Source organism: Ornithodoros turicata, chromosome 7 (genome assembly GCF_037126465.1).
Source record: "Ornithodoros turicata isolate Travis chromosome 7, ASM3712646v1, whole genome shotgun sequence".
In the NCBI taxonomy this organism is placed as follows: Eukaryota; Metazoa; Arthropoda; class Arachnida; order Ixodida; family Argasidae; genus Ornithodoros; species Ornithodoros turicata.
In genome coordinates, this window is record NC_088207.1 from 11,550,121 (window position 1) to 11,572,953 (window position 22,833).

The 22,833-nt window shown below is 43.0% G+C and overlaps 1 protein-coding gene across 3 annotated transcripts in view; it reads left to right on the forward strand.

Annotated features, from left to right (window-relative positions):
- LOC135400205 (dual serine/threonine and tyrosine protein kinase-like) overlaps window positions 1-22,618 on the forward strand; it is a 58,879-nt gene extending 36,261 nt beyond the window's left edge. For 2 of the 3 annotated variants that reach the window (XM_064631963.1, XM_064631964.1), the window contains exons 8-17: window positions 2,072-2,227; window positions 4,037-4,140; window positions 4,252-4,314; window positions 5,560-5,790; window positions 7,685-7,917; window positions 11,382-11,544; window positions 14,767-14,850; window positions 19,122-19,371; window positions 21,031-21,289; window positions 22,296-22,618. In XM_064631963.1, coding sequence (XP_064488033.1) covers window positions 2,072-2,227; window positions 4,037-4,140; window positions 4,252-4,314; window positions 5,560-5,790; window positions 7,685-7,917; window positions 11,382-11,544; window positions 14,767-14,850; window positions 19,122-19,371; window positions 21,031-21,289; window positions 22,296-22,368 — 1,616 coding nt within the window. In that variant the 3' untranslated portion in view covers window positions 22,369-22,618. Of the gene's footprint in view, window positions 1-2,071; window positions 2,228-4,036; window positions 4,141-4,251; window positions 4,315-5,559; window positions 5,791-7,684; window positions 7,918-11,381; window positions 11,545-14,766; window positions 14,851-19,121; window positions 19,372-21,030; window positions 21,290-21,369; window positions 21,553-22,295 lie in introns of those variants that run through there. The other variant, XM_064631965.1, reaches the window with a different exon arrangement.
- Window positions 22,619-22,833: the final 215 nt, after the last annotated feature.

Genomic DNA, 22,833 nt, shown 5'->3' on the forward strand with positions numbered 1-22,833 from the left:
TGTCCGCCCGTGAGTCGCGCGACAGCGCTGTAAAGCGAGCTACACCTAAAGCACGCATGCGTTAGGTGAAGCCGACTTGCAGACTTGATGACGGTGGTGCCTCTGACAGTGTACGTTGACGAAATGTCGCTTCGGGAAATAGAAGCTGATGTTATCGGGCAGAGCTGGAAGTGCGTTAGGAAAGCATCGACAAATTTTTCCAGCCTACTAGGGCTTAGTAAAGGTTATTTTGAAACGAAATTCGTTTTTTCGGACTTTTGCGCGATCCCCGCCGAGTCCGAAAAATTGGACGGCGACTGTATCAGATATTAAGTAACATGCATGTATGCTGTGGCTGCAGATATTTCTGGCCGATTTCACGTCTGATCAGGCAGACAGGTTCCATCGACCTCCTGGATTTTTATCTTTTATTTTTTATATTTAGAAGCTAGTTGTATATGACCATAAACAGCGGTAAAACGAATGACTTCTACTAAATAGTTTTTGTGGAAAACAAAATCGAAAAATTCCGGCCCTGAATTTGAGCGTTTCACTTTTGCCGTTTTTGCACGCACATATCTCCTGAGTTTTAAAAGATATTCATACGATTCCTTTTATGCTTTAGTATGCATCTATGCCAGCAGGCAAAGTGCAAATATGGCACCCAGGTGGAAGGCTCTGTGATATAAAAAATGGCGAACATTCTCTCTCTCTCTCAATTTTGTTCCAAGTTCGACGCATGATTTTTCCTGCTGTAGGTGTCTCTCATTGGTATACTTTGCATAATTTTACTCAGATTTTAATGATCTTTCATTTGATATATATATCATGTGTGTGTGTGTTTTTTTTATATCGCAGAGCGCTCTACCTCGGCGCCCAAATTTGTGCTGGCCTGGATGCCTACTAAAGCATAAAAAAAATTCCCAAGAATATCTTTTAAAATTCAGGAGATATGTGTGTGCAAAAAAGGCAAAAGTAAAACACTGAAATTCAGAACCCAATTTTCTGGGTTTTCTTTCTTTTTTTTTTCACACAAAAACTATGCGATACAAATCATTAGTTTTACCACAGTTTATCATCATTAAGGCCCTTCTTTTTCTGCTGCGGCAAATCCTGAATTCCGCAGCAGGGAACTATGAGTTCTGCATTTTTCCGTGGTAGAAGGCAAATTGCCCTAGTTCAGACAGAAAATACTCTCTGTTAGCACTTAGTGTGGAGGGACATGGTTACAACTCCAAAAACTGTTGTGACTTAGCATAACAAGATACATTGTGCTTTCTTCTGAGAGGGAGTGACGTTTGTCACTGACTATCAAATTGTACTTGCTAAGTGGCCTCTCTGCATGTACAGAGTTTACTGTTGCACAGAGGTACTTGACAGCTATGGACACCAAAGCAGGGGTCAGTGTTTGCATTCCACTCCAGAATCCCAGAGAGTTGAGGGTTAGAGAGAGAAGTTAGAGGGTTTTTCCAGCACACAGATGGGGCCATATCACGGCCTGGTGGCCTTATCCGGTTGGCACATCTACACTGTAATGCGAGCCGACCCGGTGCGAGCAAAGTCCGTTCATCTCGCGCATAAACTGAGTTAAGCACGCGGTTTCTGCAAAATTCTGCGCAAAACCTCATATTCCGCGGCAGACCTACAATTCTGCAAATTTTTGCAGAATCGCGGAATCGCAGAAAAAGAAGGGCCTTAATCATCATATACGATGAGCTTCTAAATATATTTTTTTTAAAATCAAAATCCAGGATATTTAATAATTTTCTTCCGGAAATTGTGGGATTGCATTGGCAGTGTACAGAGTAGATCATGCAAGATGAAAAACCCACAACAAACATTAACTAGAGGCCTAAGCTGTCTATGAGCTCGGCAGTGACCAAAAAAACATCCGAATGCCCTTGGCCATTTTAAAAAAACTGCAATGTTTCATATCTGATGGTATGTTGAAATAGCTGCATTTCATCTAGGGGCATTTTAACGGCATTGCATCTAAAAATCCAGAAACCCTTTAGGCCCCACTTTATTTTGATATATGTAAAGGCAATTATGCGTTAGAATTCTCGATGAAATTGTTGCTTTTCCTCACCAGGCATTGTGCTGGAAGAAGGGCAAGAACTGCAGCCCAACACAAGCACGTTGCAGATGTGTACTGCGCACATACAAGACCTCGTCTTAGGAATGTTGAACTCTGCTGTTGCAGAAAAGCTCGTGGGCTCTATTGACTGTCTTAGGGAAAGCTTTGTAGGTACGTCATTATTTCTTCCATTTATTATTGTTACTGCATTTGTACGATTCTAATGTGCACCTTTTTGGTCCAAATTGCACACTCAATATCACGCGCAAGCTGCAATCATGCCCAAAAATCTGAAATTCAGATAAAAAGATTACAAACTCTGTGAAATGTGGCTAGATGCATTGCTGTGGGCACAACCCAGCTTGTTCAGCATCAGCGTCTGCTGCGCTTTAGTAATTGCCAGAAAAGCGCTATCGCTACAAAGCATGTTTTGAGTGGAAGGCAATTGTGCTGGTAGAACAAGATGGAATTGAATTGTGTCACATGCTTTCAGTGTCCTGTAAATGTGTCTGCATGATTGGAGAAGGCAAAGGGAAAAACCTATAGTGCCAGCTGACCTATAGTACTATCACTATAACTTTGTTCTGTGTGTATGACTGAGCAGTGCATAAAATGTCTCTTTTGAGGTATTTGATGCTGTGCCCTCAATTTTCCTTCTACCCACGAGGTACGGTCGGCATAAAGTTAAATTTTGGATTTGCGGGAGATATGTGTGCGCACAGACCTACATTCGGGAGTGCGTTGGTACCGCAAGTACTTTTTATTTCTTGTGTGTACGCGTGCGTTACCACACACATTCAGAGATAGACTCGAAAGTTGCGGAATTATTTACGTCTCAGTTTTGTGGGTGCCCCCACCTCGAAAGCACTTCAGCCTAAAATTTTGTTGCCCCGAACGACCATCGAATATCGCCACCCCATGGTCTCTTCCGGGGCCATTGGTGTGTGCTATGTCCAGGTTGGCTTCAGTAAGGATAGTAGCAGGCTGGGGTAGTTGGTTCATTGTACTTGATTGGCTGACCATCAACGCATCAGACAGAGAGCGCACAGGGCTACCGCTGAACGTTGTCCGCCATAGTCAGAATGTAGCTGTCGTTGAATCTCATGATAACTAGAAACCAAGCCAGCGAAGGGGAGCATCTCAACATGTGAGCCGCCATGATCGATACTTTAAGGCCTAGCATGTTATGAATAGAGCCTGAAGTTTTCGGGAAATATTTTTTTCTAAATTCGGGAGGTAAAAATCGGGTAAATAAATATGTGCACTAAATGCATGCGAATTCGGGTGAAAAAACTCCCAGTGTGCTAAATTCGAGGATAAATCGGGCTCAGTTAAGTGTAGTGGTTTGGTACAAACGGTGATGGAACTGCATTTGCTGGCCAAATAAGTAAGTTAGTGCATTCCTACAGAGATCCCAGTGAGAGCAACTTGCCGGGTAAAAATCGGGTTTCACCCTAAAGCGGCAACCTTCAGTTCGGGGAAGAATCGGGAAAAACCCTAAAACTTCAGGCTCTAGGTATGAACGGTGGCTCCTACGAGTTCCGTGTGCCGTTCTTTCATGTCGCAGCACGTGGTTAAGCCATACGATACTCGTTCCCTACGGAGTCCAAGCACACAGGTGATGGCAGACAAAACAAACACACTTCGCACACGGCATGGCACACGGAGCCCAGCGGAAGCAGAAGTGACTTGGATTGGATTGGATACCATAGTACCGAACGCGCATGGTCTTCACACGTGGAAAGGTTGTAGCCGAATCCAGAATATCGGTCATGGCGCCTTCCGGACTTGGGAGAGGGTCTAGCCTCTGTACCAACTCCTTTGCTCTCCCCCCATCACTCTCTCTCCCAGCTATTCTTCTAGCCGTTCTTGTGCGAGCGTTCTTCTGGGTCCTCGTGGTAGTGGAATTTGATGGAACTAATTGAATTAGCTGTCACAGGCTGTTAATTAAACTTCAGAATCCAATGTCCATATTTCCAGGAACTCTAGAACGATGCTTAGCCAGCTTAGAAGGTGTCTGCAAAGAGGAAGGATCCACGCAAGCCAGCAATGCCTTGAAGCAAATATTGAATGCTGCTTATCAGGTATGACAAAAGTCATATTCAGCGTGATTGTCTCAGATATATTCGTACCAGCAAATATGTTGGCTTCTATTGTGATATAGAAAATTTTGAAGATTTTCATCTCTGTTTCAGGTTGAAGTTACAGTAAAAACAAGCTCATCAATTCTGTGGGTCCTTTGGGAAAAAATGAAGCAGGTAAGGAACCTCCCTGGAGTGTAGAGCCAATCAACTATCTCAGCCAGTAAATGCAGACATCAGAAATGAGACATCCAGGCCCAATACATTGTGCCCATCTTTACTAACGATGGGTTGAATGACTGATGGGCCGTGGTTGGAACAGCAGTCATTTTTCCTCTCATAACAGATGGGTGTTCTCTGCCTTATCTCTGTGATTATTTCATTGAGGTGAAGAGTATAGTTGTGGTCTAACGGCTTGATTGGCATTTTGCAACAATATGTTCCAAAGTCTTTCATTTATCCTTGTGGAAGGCCCTATCTCAACGAAGCAGCAAACAAAGCGCTGACCAAGGAACGCACAAACTGCTATGTGTGTTCCTTGGTCCACATTTTGTTTGCTGCTTCATTGATATGACCTGACTTTTTTGGGTTATATTTTCCATCGAAATCGGGGAGGCAAATATCAGGTTATATTTTGCTTCAATAATTTGGTGTAATCTGGTTGAACTGAACCTGATTCAACCTAATTTTGGTTGAATTGGGTTGGATCAAGCGTAAATCTTTGCTTTACTCGGCATTATACACGACACACCAGTAGGCAGAGAGTATCAATATTTAGTCAATATCTAAGAGGCAGCAGGGTATCTGTTTTGACAGTTTGTATCAGCACATTTATACATTTACAACACAGTTTCCAAAGTCCTGTGTTAGTTGTGATGACTTTTTTTTTATGACTAGTTTTTGGGGAAATACTGGGTTCAATCTGTTTTTTTTTTTTTTTCGTTTTTCTGATTTGAATTGGGAGGTAAATATCAGGCATAATTAAGATGATTTCTGTTTTAAGGTGATCCAGAGGCACTTCCTGCTGTCTACATATCCAACAAACTGGTGTGGATGTCTGCGAAATATCTTTGTCTCGCGCAGAAAAAGGGCTAGCTGGCAAATTCCGGGCACTCTGAAAGTGCCTCACGAACACGCGAGATTGCTTCGCTTTGACCAAGCGAACATGACTGCTTGGAATCTGGCAAGAGAAGTTGCCATGAAATGACCACACGAATTCGCCCCATTACTAGCATCTTCAAGCAGTAGTTTTTCCAACGTATTGCATGGTCATTGGCAAACACATTCTGCACGCTTTTCTGTTGCTCCCGTACGACCGCAGCTGGTCACTATGTCTGACAAGGATATTGGCTATGATGAATTAAGTATTGACTCTCCTGTGTGCTGTACGTGCATGGCAGTGATTGATTTTATTTCTGTCAGCTTGTGCAAACGTTGCCAGGAAGGACACCACCCCAGATTGATGCAGACTGGAAGCAGCGTGTAGCCTCTGATATGCTGGACTCCCTGAGTGAATGGCGCTTGGCTCGTTGTATCTCAACACAGTTCCGAGACCGCTTGAGGGCATCCCATGAGCAGTTTCAGGCATCCCTCAGACACCTGGAAGCAGTTCACTCTGGTCGACTAGAACGAACAGAAGGCCAACGACTTAAGGTAAGTGTCACTCTTCTAATAAGCCATTCAATCACTTTGAAAAGTCACATCAGAATTGCTAGTTCAGACTTATTTCTGTGCTGTGCATGCTGAACTCACTTTCTGGAATAAGATACATGGTACATTGCAATAGCAGTGAAGGCAGTACATTTAACAGATAGGAGGGTTGGGTGTCTGGGTATTATCCGAAAAAATCCGGCCCCATATATAGTCTACTTCTTTTACTTTTCCGTGTTCATGAGAAGCATTTCAATTGATGTGGGTACCTCGGAGGTATAATTTCTTCAAGTGTACGCAGGGTGTTCCATGATCGAGTGACCCCTAATTATTTTAAAAAATGTGTGTGAGATAAAAATGGGAAACCTAATGCATGACACTTGTGAAGGTTTTTGCCACCCAAACAGGTGGTTTACATGAGTGTACCTCATCACTTAGGCTAATTATCTTAATTGAACTCATAATTTTCCCAAGGAGAGAACATTTTTTGCGTTACAAATAGAAAGTCCGTGGCCACAACATATGCTATTCCAATCGTAATTTACAGTTTCTTCAACTATTCCCCAATTATTTGACACCCGAAAACTTGACATCTCTGCAAGCGTGCTTTCGGATTTTGCAGTGTCTTCACTCTCTGCACAGTAGGGCTGTGTGAATAGCAATTTTTGGGTTCGAATTGAATACGAATCGAATAGTAAAATCCGAATAGTAGCGAATCGAATAATCTCGAATACCACACAAAAATGTGTGCTTATTGCTGAATAGTAAGCAAAAGCTTGTATTGAAACCTGGTGCTCATTTGTAGTTTGTGGGACAGACTGCGAACTATATACACATATTTCATTGATGAATACGTTTGTGCTAGAATTGTCCTGAAAATTGTAATTCAAGACATAAAGTAGCTGGCTGTGTGATTAAATCCCTCTTTCTATGGCGTCATAGCTGGTCCAGCCAAAGCTCAAAATAATTAAGCTAACTTAAACATCCCTGCCAACATTTGCTAAAATATTTCTCAAAAGTGGCAATTTTCAGTGATCCCTCAAATCGCACTTTTAAACCATGCCTGCAACCCCTCAGCACTGGCAGAAGTGTAAACTAGGCCTCGCCTGATGCTCGGAGACATGAGGTGAAGCCAACTTGCAGGATATCGTCAAGTCCGCACGCGCAAGACTGTAAAGTAAGCTTCACCTAACACTCAGAAGCATGAGGTGAAGCCACCTTGCAGGATATATTTGAGGCGCAGAATTGTAAAGTAGGCTTCGCCAAACGCTCAGAGGCATGAGTTGAAGCCAGCTTGTGGAATTTCGAATATATTCGAGTATTCGATGAAATGTTATTCGGTTCGAATACGCATAGCGCGGTACCGTTATTTGGTACGAATATCGAATATTTCAAATATTCGCACACCCCTACCGCACAGCCCAAAGACACTCTCACTGCACATGGAAACAGCATGAGAAAAACAGGGAAAAAAGGGAGGGCGTGGACCGGGTGCAATCACGTATCTTGCCTTCACAAGCTTATCTGTTTGCAGCCACCAGTCACTGATAAGTACTGACATCTGATGTTCTGTTCTGTTTTCTGTATTGTGTGAAAGATCCTGTATTTCTGCGTGAAGAGGTGTACTGTGGCCATGGGCTTTCCAATTTTTGTGCAAAAAGTTGCCTTTTCTTGGCAAATTTTTTAATTAAGCTAATTAGACTAATGAATGAGGTACACTCATAGAAGACACCTGTTTGGGTAGCAGAAACCTTCGCAAGTGTTGTGCGGAAGGTTTTCAACTATCTCGCGTAGATTTTTAAAAACACAATTTTGGGTCACTCTCTCGTGCAACGCCCTGTATGTGGATTCATTTTCGTTCGTAACTGATTGCAAAAATAATTTTTCGTCTTATCAGGTGAGAAAGCTTCACGCCCCACGATTGGCTCGCTATGCGCTGGAGAGCATATCTCTGTGCGATGTGATAGTCAGCGGCATGCCTCAGCTGGGACGTGAACTGGGCCGAGGACAGTATGGCGTCGTGTATGCCAGCGAGGCCTGGGGTGGAATTTCGCCCTGTGCGGTGAAATCTGTGGTGCCACCCGATGATAAGCACTGGAATGATCTAGCCATGGAGTTCTTTTATACCAGGTCAGTGCAGAATTTGCCATTTATTGAGTGTTTGGATTGCTGACAGTGTTTAGTACAACAGCTACGTAGTTTAGACTGTTTGTTGAAATGAGAATAATTTTTAGCCCAGCCGGTTATATCTATACAAAATGGAGTGCAAAGTGGAATTATTCATTGGAAAGAAATTCAGAGCTGTGCTGTAACTGCATTTGTGTGCCATTACCAAATGGGCTTGAGATAATGTATGACTGAGGCAGACGACAGTTCTTCCAAATGTGATAGCTGGGCCATTCCAGCCGAAAACCAACCAGAGGAGTAGCTCGACCCTATTAGATTTCGCTGAAAGAAAAAAAGTTATGTTATGGGTGTGTATGTAAGATATAAACTTTTTTTTTCCTCAAGATTTTGTTTTCTTGAGCATTGGGGGCACCTCAAACTCTGCCCAAACATGAAAAAGTTGTTCGTTCTGCATGTCCTTCTGACACATGGTGATGGCATTTCTGCAATGGGGGGAAGGGTCCATCTAGCTTTCCGAAGAGCACATAGAACGAGAACAAATCTGGTGACGTCATAGGAGATTAAGAACGAAGGACATTTTGGGCAAAGTTTAAGATCGATTTTCGGCAAGTTAGCATTCTCTCAGGAGCCCAAGATTATTTATGCTCATAAACCACTGTATGGAGATTCGCTTCGCTTAAAAATACGAAGCTGATCTGTATTCATCGTTTAACTAAGCGACCGAGAATATCGACCATTCGTAAAAAATGACCCTTTTCAGATAGAATTTCAGATAGACTGAGGTCGTGATGAATATAGATCGGCTTCATATTTTTACATGAAGCGAATCTCCATGCAGTAGTTTACGGGCATAAATAGGCTCCGTGCGCTAACCAGAGGGCGCGGCGAAAATTTGACACGCGCGCCACTTGTGCAGAAGATCGGAATGACTCAACTGAGCACTGACTGCTATCGTGTGTTGCGCAATGGGGAACGCAGCAGCTAGCATCAAACTCAAATGCAGCTTGCGACCTCCTAAAGAAGCAGGGATTTTCTTTTTTTTTTTTTTTTTGTCATACAACGGTACAAACTGTAGGCTTTGAGTCCGAACACGTTTCTGAAGTGGAAGATGTCTTCGAACACCCGGTAGGGCAACTAGTCTCAACTAGTCTTCCCATTTCAGCTTCATGCATATCTAGAGCCTGAAGTTTTCGGGGAATATTTTTTTCTAAACTCGGGGAGTAGAAATTGGGTAAATAATCATGTGCTCTAAATTCATGCGAATTCGGGTGGAAAAACTTCCAGTATGCTAAATTTGGGGAGAAATTGGGCTCAGTTACTCAAACTAACTGTAGTGGTTTGGTACAAACTGTGATGTAACTGCATTTACTGCCAAACAAGTAAGTTAGTGCATTCCTACAGACATCCCAGTGAGGGGAATTTGCCGGGTAAAAATCGGGTTTCGCCCTAAAGAGTGAGCCTTCAATTCGGGGTGCAAATTCGGGGAAGAATTGGGTAAAACCCTAAAACTTCAGGCTCTATGCATATCTCAGACTTAGGTTTTGTGGTCTTGGTCATTTTCCAAAGAATCTAGGAAAACACTCCCCGAATTCTTATTTTTTTGTAAATTCCGCACCATTACTCTGTGAGACGCTCGTACGGCCCCCATATTCCTCTCAAGTCAAGGTCGTTCCCCCGTTGTTTTTTTAGGTTGTGACATTTTCTTGTTTTTCCAGAGAGGAAATTCCGGCATACTCGCAATATTCAGCGTCTGCTCTCATCATGTATATTTAGAGGCTGAAGCTTTTTGGGGATATTTTCTAAACTCGGGGAGTAGAAATTGGGTAATCATGTGCTCTAAATTCACGCAAATTTGGGTGGAACAACTTCCAGTATGCTAAATTCGGGGAGAAATCGGGCTCATTTACTCAAAACTAACTGAACTGGTTCAGTACAAATGGTGATGTAACTGCGTTTGCTGCCAAACAAGTAAGTTAGTGCATTCCTGCAGACATCCAAGTGAGGGCAATTTGCCAGGTAAAAATCAGGTTTGACCCTAAAGAGGCAACCTTCCAATTTGGGGAAGAATTGGGTTAAACCCTAAAACTTCAGGCTCTATGTATATTCCATCAAATAACAGTCAAACTACACCACTCTTTCGTGTGGGGTATTCGATACCGCGGTCAGTTGTCCACGAGGAATAAAATGACACTATATGTAGTTTCAAAATTGACAGGAATGGATGCAACAGTCTCTGTTTCCTTACCACTGCAAAAATGGCCACTTTTGGGTGGTGTGACGAATAAATTTTTTGTGGCTGACAGTATCACTTCAAAATATGTTGCTGTATAGGGAAACGTAGCCAAATGAATGCTCTATCGAATGGCGTAAGTTTCAGAAACAAAGCTATCCATGTATTTCCAAAATTAATTCTGGAACACAAAAAAATCTGTGCATACAGCAGAAACCTCATGAAGAGATGTCTGTATACTGAACAAAAATATCAATCTACATGTTCCAAAATATACAGAATATGGCAAATTTTGTCAGAAATAATACCTGCAAATATCAACACTCTGGATCAAGAAGTTCATGGGTTGTGGAAATAACGTCAACACTCATGTTTTAAATGTAACTGAGTAACCATGTTTATTGAAGGAGTAAAACAGGAATGGACACCATAATTTCTGCAGAAAACATTAGTTTCATGCTCAACTTCCTGTTCTTATGTCATATTTTGCTATTTCACCCATTTTCTATTCCTCCTGGTTAGTTTTGAGACAGGAAGAACAATGATAGTGCAAGTTATGCATATCCACACATTCAAGACACAAATCTGATTATCTAACACCTTCAGTGTTATTACTTGTGTTCTAATAAACAAAATCGGACCCAAACATGCTTCAAATGAGAGTATTGCGCATTTACGAAAGAGGGGCAGCTCGGGAACGCGATGCCACGACCAAAATAAAATCTCCACACTTCCTCCTTGTCGCAGAACCAGCTTCATAAATCACTGAGGAAAAGTTAAAAGTGGATACAAAACTCATTCTGTAGTGTTTATAATATAAACCAAATGGCCCCCACTTGTTCATATCTGCTTTGGAGGCAGAGTTGCACGGTTCTCAAACTGTCGATCACCGGTGATCGATGCTATACGGGTGCGGTAGGGAAAGAGTTAGAGAGGAAAAGGTAGAGAGAGTGAAAATCTTGGTAAGTCTCTGACGAGCAGTTGTTGTGTACCTAGAGAGCAATGGTACGATACGGTACAGTATGATACAGTACGGTACGGTACGGTACAGTATGGTACGGTACGGTACGATATGATACAATGCGGTACGGTACGGTACAGTATGACACGGTACGGTACGGTACGATATGATACAATGCGATACGATACAATATACTTTGAATTAACATTAGCACGACATAGGCGTAATACATTGCTTGTGCTGTGTGAACATTAGTTTGATTGTCGTTCTAAACAGGAGTGTTCCAGACCATGACAGGATAGTCCAGATCCGGGGCTCAGTCATTGACCACAACTATGGAGGAGGCACCACACCAGCAGTGCTGCTCATCATGGATAGACTACAAAGGGATCTCTATACAGCTCTGAGAATGGGCTTGAATTGGCCATCACGGCTACAGGTTTGTTACCACCACTCAACTATTGTGTTGATTGAACCAGTCTGCACAATAAAGGGAGGAGCCAGGTTGACCATCATTGTTGCAGCAGTGACTTCTCCGACACGCTCACCATGGTTTTGGCGCTCTATGGCCTTTGTTGCCTTTGTGCCATTAAACACATCAATCAATCAATCCTGGGTGACATCTGTACACTTGTTACTGACGAGTAACAGGTCTCTTACTCATCAGTAGCAAGCATGTAAATTTTGCCCAGGTGTTGATACTCGCGTAACTACAGACATGTGTCTACTATGCATCTATCAATCAGTAAGAAAGCGCAATCTCGTTTATTGAAACCCAAAGGGGACCAAAGATAAAGTGGAGTTGGAACCAAAGGCAGCTGCCCTGAAGCTGGGCTTGGTGCATTGGCAGCGCATGCTCGCTGCGTTGGAGGTGCATCATGGCTCGCTAGGCCTCGCCTAATGTTTCCACTGACGCTGTGGCAAAAAATATAAGAGGCTCCTTCTTTACAAAATATTTTTTTTCCATTGTCCAGGGAAAGCATCAAAACATCTCCGGGAAGAAAATAATCTGTTACGTGTAGGGGTGTGCGAATATTCGAAATATTCGATATTCGTACCGAATAACGGTACTGCGCTGTTCGTATTCGAGCCGAATAACATTTCATCGAATACTCGAATATATTCGAAATTCCGCAAGCTGGCTTCAACTCATGCCTCTGGTCGTTTGGCGAAGCCTACTTTACAATCCTGCACCTCAAATATATCCTGCAAGGTTGCTTCACCTCATGCTTCTACATGTTAGGTGAAGCTTACTTTACAGATTTGCGTGTGCGGATTTGACGATATCCTGCAAGTTGGCTTCGCCTCATGTCTCTGAGCATCAGGCGAAGTTTAGTTTACACTTCTGTCAGTGCCACGGGGTTGCAGGCATGGTTTAAAAGTGCGACTTGAGAAAATTGAAAAACACTGAAAATTGCCACTTGAGAAATATTTTAGCAAATGTTGGCGGGAATGTTAAAGTTAGTTTAATTATTTTTAGCTTTGGCTGGACCAGCTATGACGCCATAGAAAGAGGGATTTAATCACACTGCCAGCTACGTTATGTCTGGAATTACAATTTTGAGAACAATTCTAGCACAAATGTATTCATCAATGAAATATGTGTGTATAATTCGCAGTCAGCCTCACAAACTACAACTGAGCACCAGGTTTCAATGCAAGCTTTTGCTTACTATTCAGCAACAAGCACACATTTTTGTGTGGTATTCGACATTATTCGATTCGCTACTATTCGAAGATTTTGCTATTCGACTCGTATTCGATTCGAACCCAAAAATCATTATTCGCACAGCCCTAGTTACGTGCACTTTCGTTTCTTCAGCCGCGCCTCTGTCAGCATCATTTGCAAAGTAGAACCTAACTCAATCTCTAATGCAAATATCGCCTCGCCAACCAAATTTGGGAAAAGAGCGACAGTCATTGATGCCTTTTTGTTGGCTGTGTAGTCGACAGGATCGGTCTTGACCCCACTAAAGCGCCGAGGCTTACTTGATTTGCTGACCGTGTTTAAGCGGCATTGTTCCCTGCCGGTCGTGTTTATACAGACCATTACGGTGATTTGTTCCTTGGTCCTCCCCAGACTTGTACACGTTACTAAAAAAAAGTAATTGATTACCGTTACCGTTACCTTGTACGAAAAAGTAATTTTTTACCGTTACAAATTACTTGCCGGAAAAAGTAATGAAGTAACGCCTTGAAAAGTAACGCGTTACTTTGCCAATTACTTTAGATATCTGAGAAAACGATATAAAAACAGATAGAAAAAAAGATATAGAAAAAAAGATATAAAAGAAAGGGTTATCGGGGTCGAGAGTTCTGTGAAAAATGTGTCGAGAGGGTGAGAGTTTTGAGAGTTCTGTGAAAAGAGTCCCAACTGGAACTCCCACAAATGACTCATCAGGTTCACGGTACAACCTACAGTCCAACTTACTGCATACAGGCCGGGTTAGGATAGATAGTACACATGAATGGGGAGAGGACAGTGGACTCAAAAATACACTACAGGTGCGGAACACTGTGGCAATTGACCTCGGGGTTCTCGAGTAAGTAATTGTTGCGGGAAAAGTCCTAGTGTTAAGACAGCTGCCTTGCACCGAACTTGCAGAGGGCAGTTGGTTTTGTCTTCTTGCGGCGGTGAATCGTCCCATATATGTGTGTGTGCGTCGTCCCGAACAATGTGGATTCTTTAGTTTCCAAGTATTCGATTACTTGGTAATTGATTACTGAAAATTGTAATTGAATTACTCAAAAAATTACTGGGCCCCAAAAGTAATCGATTACGTTACAAATTACTCAAAAAAGTAATTGATTACCAGTAACGCAATTACCCGTTACCTGTTACGTACAAGTCTGGTCCTCCCTTATCTTGCAAGTACCACTTTTATGAGAAATGGTCTGATAAGTGATAAGCGACCATAAGGTTTAGATGCAGCCAATAGACACAGACAGAGACTAGACAAGTAACGTAGAGGACAGAACTTGTGCAGAACTTGTCTAATCTCTGTTCGTGTCTTTTGGCTGCACCTCAACGTTATGATCCATCACCAACAACTGACGCACCAATTAATTCTAAGTGAAGGCTTTGCAATTCTCTTTTGACCAAGAATTCTGAATCCTAAGTAACAGTCTGAAGAGATAACACTGGCAGATGCTGGTACATGCATGTCCACTATGCATTTTTTTTAAACCTTTTTGAGTTTTCTTGCACATTTCATTATCGTTAGAGCCTGAAGTTTTAGAGTTTTACCCGATTCTTCCCCGAATTTGCACCCCGAATTGAAGGTTCACCCTTTATGGTGAAACCCGATTTTTACCCGGCAAATTCCCCCCACTGGGATGTCTGTAGGAATGCATGAACTTACTTGTTTAGCAGAAAAATACAGTTACATCACCGTTTGTACCAGACCATTACAGTTAGTTTGAGCAACTGAGCCCGATTTCTCCCCAAATTTAAGATGCCGGGAGTTTTTCCCACCCGAATTCGCATGAATTCAGTGCACATGTTTATTTACCCGATTTTTACCCCCCGAATTTAGAAAAAAATATTTCCCGAAGACTTAAGGCTCTAATTATTGTACAGTGTGGTTAGGTTATACAGGTGTAATGCATAACATAATTTGAGCCATTTTCTGTTGTTAATAATATTGCTGTTTTTGTACAGGTTGCACTTGATGTGGCTCAGGGTATCCGGTACCTACACAGTCAAGGCCTTGTTCACAGAGACATCAAATTGAAGAACGTGTTGGTATGGCTGATTTCATTTTAATTTTATACATATATGTATTGTATATGTTTGTAAGTGATCAAACGTCGCCATGCCAGTACTGGACACCAAACTAGCAGAGTGGGCCTGTTTGTACACGACTGAATTAAAACTGGAGCACGAAACACGAACGAAGAAACACACGAGACGACACTTGCTACCACTATCAGTAAAATAATTGAGAAATAAAATCAATAAAGTCAGTTGATAGTGGAGCAAGTGTCATCTCGTGTGTTTCTTCGTCCATGTTTCGTGCTCCAGTTTTAATTCAGTACTGGGCAGCTGTTTCGGCCTTATTGAGCCATCGTCAGCAGTATGCCGGCAGGCAACGTTTGAGCGGGCGTCTTCGGAAGGTCACGTGGCACGTGATTCCTCCCGTACAGGGTATGCGACTCACCACTGAAAGCCCAGTGCAAAGCCAGTGAAGTATGTAAGGAAGTATATATATATATATATAGAGAGAGAGAGAAATTCAAAAAAAGATGCGGAAACAGATTTTAGGGAAGTTACAAACACTAGTTTATTACATAGGGAGACGTTAAAAAGTAAAATGGGCAAGGGGTCGACGTTTCGACAGTGGCACTGTCTTCGTCAGGACAAAAAGGTCCTGTTTTGACAAAAAAAGTTTTGTCCTGACGAAGACAGTGCCACTGTCGAAACGTCGACCCCTTGCCCATTTTACTTTTTAACGTCTCCCTATGTAATAAACTAGTGTTTGTAACGTCCCTAAAATCTGTTTCCACGTCATTTTTTGAACTTCTGTAAAACTTCATGGCCGTTTGATAATCCTTTTACCTAACCCTATATATATATATAAGTGTGTGAATATTCGAAATTTCGAATATGAATCGAATAACAAACCTGAATTATTCGTATTCGATTCGAGAAATAGGTATTTAATAATTTTCGAATATTCGAAACCGTTTTCGGACGTGTTGGGTGGGGGAAAAACACTGGACCAAATAGTCCACAGTTTTGGTTTCCGCATAGTTTCGTTTTTGTTTCAAGTGAATTGCCATCAACATTTCGGCATGGCTGCCTTTCCCCTCTCGCTCGTGGCGAACTTGTCTTGTTTGGTCTTGTTCGTCATAGCGTCGTAAACACTGTTTCGCTTGCCGTTCAAGACATGTCATGTCGACACCTGAAGACAACATTGAGGATGACGTTGAGCCCTTAGTAGCGTGACGGGACGCTTACGAAACTCAAAGAACACAGCAGCATTTGGCGGTACTTTCGGAGATCTCATCTCGGTCATCGGCAGAGTGTGATGCATGCAAGTTCATGTTGCAAGCGCCGACAGGCACGATGTCTTCTCCCGTGAACCACCTTAACCCTTTAACTGGCGCAAATAGAACGCACGGTCAAATAATTTTTTAATGCGTTTATGAAGCTTCAACGAGTCATAAAAGTGTAAAACTGCAAGCGCCAGGTCGCTGTAACACTCTGTTCAGAAATTTCCACAATTTTGTGGAAATTGTGAAAATTTATACAAATCGGATGTCAATGAGCTCAACCGGTCCCATGTACGCTGATAGACTGGTAATCAATGCCACCAACCCTTAGAAACAGCTAATAACAACATGGAGCATCCACCGAAGCTACGTAATTCTCACTCACTGCGTTACCCCTGAACGGGCACCTCGACAATTTTGTAGAGTTTGGAAATACGTGTTAGCAGAGAGCCCAATAAAACGAGAGAGGATTTTTTTTCTGTACGTGCTACAAGGGCCATATTATTACCAAAAAAAGTTTGGATGCATTGCCTGATCTCTGTCTGCGGAAATGTCCTGCACGAAGACGCTCGTTCTCCAAAGCGCCGTAACTTTTGGCGCGCGATCGTCGTCTTTCTTTTTAGATGCCACCCGGGACACCTATCGTCACGATACTTAGTCAAACAACAGAACATTATTTCAGAAGTAAAATGTATGTGTCGGCACTCTTCAATCGCTCTCCTCCTCAGAGAACGCCGGTTTTGAACATGCTCAACAAAATTGTTGAGCAACCGGTTAAAGGGTAAGTGTCACCCTGCCCTTCTGATCGCGTACCAATGCCAACACACCCAAGAAAGATGAGCCCACGTTCAAACACTTACTGTGTGCGTCAGAGCCTCTGCCGGTGAAGAAACGCGCTCTCAATGACAAGCTTACAGAGATTGTGGCCCTTGACCTTCAAACATACAGTATCGTGGAAGACTGTAGATTCAGGGAACTAATGTCTGAAGCTGTCCCGAATTACCGCTTGCCGTGCAGATCTACTTTGTCTCGAGATAGGGGTCCGCGGCTCTCTGATGCCACCCGAGACAAGGTAAAGTCAGAGCTCAAGAAAGCCTTCGAGGGTGCATATGTGGTGCAAAGGTGCAGTGACTCCAAGCAAGGTGCAAACAATGTGGCAGCCACCTCATCACAGGTGTGGAACGCATCTGACAACCTGTCAAGTCAGCTGTGGATGAAATGATTACTAAAGCAGAGAAAGAAATTGAAGCATGCGCAAATGATGTGCTGCTAAAATGGGGCCTTGTCACTGGTGGCAGACGAGTGGTTGATACGGGCATCCCAACCTTGCAAAACTTTGCTTCCGTTACCCGGCAATCCCGTCTGCCTCATTGCGCAGTGAGAGGGCATTCTATGCTGCCGGAGCTGTGATGTGCGCGCAAAGGGAACATGTGTTACCTGACCACGCAGGACAACTCTTCTTCTTGCATAATAACTTGCAAACCTTCAAGTTTGAGCCCTAAAACAGGGCTTCTGTCACTTACTAGTCACTGCATACATTACTCATTCCATTCTTTTATTATGTTATGGCAGTCTTTCAGGTCAGGAAGATGAAATTGTTCACAAATGCTCTCGTCTACTGTACCGTGTGCATATCCACGTACTGTATGCTGACGATTCGATACTCTATTCGTATTCAGCCCCTATTATTCGTGTTTGATTCGTATTTGAAAAAGCTATTACTCATACATCCCTAATAGTACACAGGGTGGTCCACCAACCATGATAGAAATTCACAGTAAAAAACGTAGGCTGCGGAGAGACATGCGGTCAAGGGTTTTCTTTCTGCCAATAACTTTTGCCACATGTTGGTAACATTTTTATTTCATTTCAGTTGACAGAAAGTTAATCTCTTGAATTGAACTCCGAAATTTCCCAGGGCAACCTGACGCTTTCTTTGTGGAAATGGGTTCCCCATGGTCATTTTACTCAGTAGAGCACATAATCCCACTCGTAACGCAACAGCAATTGCCAAAATAAATTTGCCGAAAATCCGTGAAAATGACCCCTTGGCTCCGCCTCTGTTTTGACGACTCGTAGTTTGAGCATAAAGCTGCAAAGGGTTACATTGACACTCCACACGAGGGGGGAAAGGTTCTCTCCGGGGCCTACAGTTTTTTACTATGAATTTCTATCATGGTTGGTGGACCACTCTGTATATAAACAGAAAAAATCGGAAGACTACAAAGAGCTTCCAGGAAAACACAAAGGGGAGTTTATTAACACTTAGGGACGGGGGTCGACGTTTTGGCAGTCAGCGCTGCCTTTGACGGGTCTGGGACATGGTGACGATAACAAGCATTAAATACGAAACGGGTTATGTACGAGGGAAAGAGTGGAGTGCATGCGCTTTTGTCATTATACTAACCTAGGTTGGTGACTATGTGAAAGGGGAATGACCGGGACTGTGTAGCAGGACCTTGAGGGAATACCCGTGAGGGAACACCCGTGCATAAAATCTGCCAAACTCTCAAATGCAACAGTCAAGAGGTGGTCACCCAAAAATGGTGTTCATGGTGATGCAGCTAACCACCAATATTCTAATCTTTTCCTCCGAATTTCAGCTTTTGGGCATGATTCTGATGTGCACGTGATTTTGAGTGGAAAAAGTGCACGTTAGAATCGCGTAAAGTTGGTATATTAGCCTTAAGATGTTCAAATGAGTTAGCCTCAGCACATATAAGTGTAGTATGCTTTAGAAATATCGTTTTCAGCGAAGAAGGTGTGTATTACAATATGTGTATGACCTATGCTGATTTACCTAGCGTAGAATGAATACATTTTATTCTTCTCTAAATAGAATTAAAAATACTGTGTGTAAGATATCCATTTTCCTCTCTTTCTGCAGAGAAGGCATGTCTTATCAACTGAAAGCTTACTGGAAGGAACTTCTTTGCAGCTTATGTTAAGTGTTGCACAGAGACTGATTATCAGGCTTAAACTGCAATGTTGTTTCTTCTCTGTTCTGTTCACCAATAATAGCTGGACAAGCAAGACAGGGCCAAGTTGACAGACCTTGGTTTCTGTAAACCAGAGGCAATGATGTCCGGAAGCATAGTGGGGACACCAATTCACATGGCTCCTGAGCTCTTCTCTGGTCGCTACGACAACAGCGTGGACACCTATGCGTTTGGCATTCTCTTCTGGTACATCTGTGCTGGTCATGTGAAGCTACCCTACATATTTGAGCAATGCCAGACAAAAGACCAGCTCTGGTCCTGCGTCAGAAAAGGCAAGTGACACAGTTGAATTTGTGTACGCTGAGGAAAAATGTTCACAATTTTCTGTGCGTCAAGTCTATCGGGTGTTACGTCAGAGGCTGTCAAACAGTCTCAGGTGGGGCAAATGGGGGCAAGTGGGGCCAGTCACCCCCTGCTCTGAGGTCATGGGGGGCCTCCTCCCCAGTTTTCATACGTGGAGATCGAAAAAACAAAGGAAGGTGGCACTTTCAAGAGGAACATCAAAGTGAGAATGCGGCACATTTAAATGCGCATAATTGACGGGGATTAATGCACGTGTTGCAAAGTGCGTGCCTTCAAAGGTGCTCGCGAGAAGTGGAGGAGGTTTCTCTCTCTCCACATCATTCTCCTGCCCTCAAGTTTGTGCTGCATTAGGATAGTGTCTCTACGGCTCCGGGAAGAATTTTAATTAGGAAAGGCACATAACTGGACTTGACATTGCGCGTGCATGACAGATTTCGTACTGGTGCAAGACAGGGTGTCTACCAACCTGGAAAACAGGGAATAGTCAGGAAATTTTGATGTGACTGGAAAAGTCAGGGAATTTGGCTAAAAAGCAGCTGAAGTCAGGGAAAATCGCAGACAAGTGCCGTGATGATGCGCGGCGAATCGCGAGTGCCGACCGGTGGTTGAGAGGCGATGCCGCAGCAACGTTACTGCGAGTAGCAGTTCACCAGTATGACAAGCTCTGACGCAGAAAAGTAGGGTAGCCTCACTAATACTTAATAAATGGTCTGTTTTATGTTGGATCTGGTATCAAAACGTATGAGCAGGCACTAAGTTCCCTTTTGTTTTTGTCAGGGAATTCGCTTGAAATAGTCAGTGAAAACCTGGAAAAGTCAGGGAATTTGAAGGCTGCAGTTTGGTAGACACCCTGCAAGACCTTGTTGAGAAGTACGATACCTTCCAGAATGTGAAATTGCAAACAGTTGCGCTTCGCCACTGAAGCGTGAATTACCCGTGGATGATTACCCGTCCTAAAGGATAATAGTTCCATTGGTGGTAACGCCCTGATGTCTTCAACACTGGGTGACAAGCAGTGGATGAAGTTGTAGATCTTAAGTGCGTAGACTCGCATGGGTATCGTCAGTTATGTTGTCCTTGGAAACACTTTCGACATAAAGCTGCATCAATCTGGAGGTAGATAAAAGGCTTTCGACAAACGTGCATGCAAGTGCACATTCAGTGCATGTTCTACTTTGTTGATATCATCCTGACTAGCGATTTCATGAAAGTTCAGGAATAATGATACTCTAATGTAATGATGGGATTTTGCATTCCTGTCAATGGCATCATAAGTAGGCTTGACTGTATTTAATGCTCGTTTATGCCAGTATCAGTCTGCACTTTGATGGGTTTGGTTTTTGGTTTTCTTTTGTGACTGTGGTGCACATAGAGAGTAAAAACTGGCTTTAACTGGTTTAAATCCGAAACGCATGGCTGACACAGTGCTGAGAGATCAGTGCTGTGAGTGCTTAGTATTTTTCTTGCTGGTATAGCGCTGGATGTACCTTTCGTCTCTATATTCTTTGCAGATTTTGCCCTCAAATATAGCACTCCCTTTCCATTACAAAACGCTATTGCTGTCATACAGATGAGAAATTGCAACGCGTAGGAGTTTTCAAACGAGCTTTCCCTTCCTCTCTGTGCAGGAGCCCGTCCCGAACGCCTGCCCCACTTTGATGATGACTGTTGGAGTCTGATGGAGAAGTGCTGGTCCAGTGACCCTCACAGGCGACCACTACTGGGAGAAGTGGAAACTACCCTCACTCACATTATCGAAGCGCAGAAATGCAGTGGGAACTCTGAGCAGCAGGCCACCGTTGTTTCGGCACAAATTCCTCAGAACACGTCGCCTGGCAGTCCCTTACCCAGGAGGACAATGCCTCGCCTCATTCAGAGACAAGAAAAGTATGAAATGACAATACCCGGTTCAGAGCTGACGTCTCAGTGACAGTCTATCTCGCCTGTGTCTCTGTTACCTCGTTTAGAATGTGCCTTCTTCCTGACGGTGTGCGCTTTCTGGATGCTCTGGTTTCCTATGGCCTGCTTCTGTAAAGGTGTTCGGAGTTCTAACCTACAGTCCTCGGTACGAAAGAACTTGCTCGGAACAAAACATGCAATGTGACTACTGGTCTTGTGTCTGCGGTGACTGTCTTCCAAACCCCCCCCCCCCCCAGCTGGACATGGCCTTAGAATTGGCCCACAGCGTGTGTACTTTGAATGTCAATCCTTTCCCCAAAGTTTGTATTGTCCCAAGACTAATGTGGAGCGAAAACATATGGGGCTGAGAGGCACCAAAGGGGGAGTTCTGCTGCGCACCTCGAAATGCGCGGGGTGTCTGAAGATGCTGACTAGTTCAGCTTTCAAGATTCATGATGTATGTGATAAACTCAATGAAGTGGCTTTCTAGGGAGCACTGACTAGTTGCATGTGCCACATTTTAATGATATTTGTAAGAAGAAAGTTTTTCTAACATTGCTGGATTTTTTGTTGCGTGCTCGTTGTCCTAACCTCTGTCCACAAGCTGTTTTCCTTCTTTGAATGTTAAATTTTTTACTTGCTGCTGATGCCCTTTGTGCTGACTCTGTGTCTGCTGCTAAATTTCCTCATTTTGTGATCTCTGTTTTCTGGAAGTTTTTTGTCATACTGGATTATGCGCAGATTTCATAGTATTGCTTATCAAGAGTGATGCTGGTTTACCTTGAAAAGGCAACTAGCGTGATACTGTATGCAGATGTGGCATGTCCAATATCGTGCCTACATAGCATCTTTTTAAGAGCCAGTCTTCCGTTACTGGCAGTCTTGTCTCTGCAAAGGGCTTGCTTTTAACTAATGTTCCATATTTTAATGAATGAATGCTCAGTCTTAGAAGTTCCAATGGGAACCCTCACCCAGTACCCTTTCCTCTTTCCAGAAATGCAATCACAGATCCAGTGATGAGATCTATGGAGTTGTTTACAGAAATCTATGGAAAGCACATGTATTGAAGTTTTTAGGCATAGTTTATTTAACAGTTGGTTTCAGTGATCTTTCGTTGTCCTGCATCTTCATGCCGTTGAGTGTGACAGGGTATGCTCATACATTACCCAAAGTGCAATGTTACGGAACGTTTTATATTGTGTAAGCAATAAGTGAGAGGACCAGAGATGGAAACGTTGTCGGGGGCATTTTGTACATAATTGTACATGACAAACATAGCTGTACATAGTGTGTAATAAAGCAGGTTTTCTACCATGAGTGAGTATCCAGCCTCACTTTTTGTTCAGTATACCGGGTAATGTATTGCCAGTGTAAACAAGACTTACTATGTTGAGTGACACTCATTCTTTGGTACATCTGAAACTTTCAGTGAGATAGCAGATTTGTGAAAGGTTGTTTTAGATTTGTCAATATGACAGCAGGACAGCAGTACTGCTTGGTTCACTTTAAACCTTTTCCTCACTACGACCCTA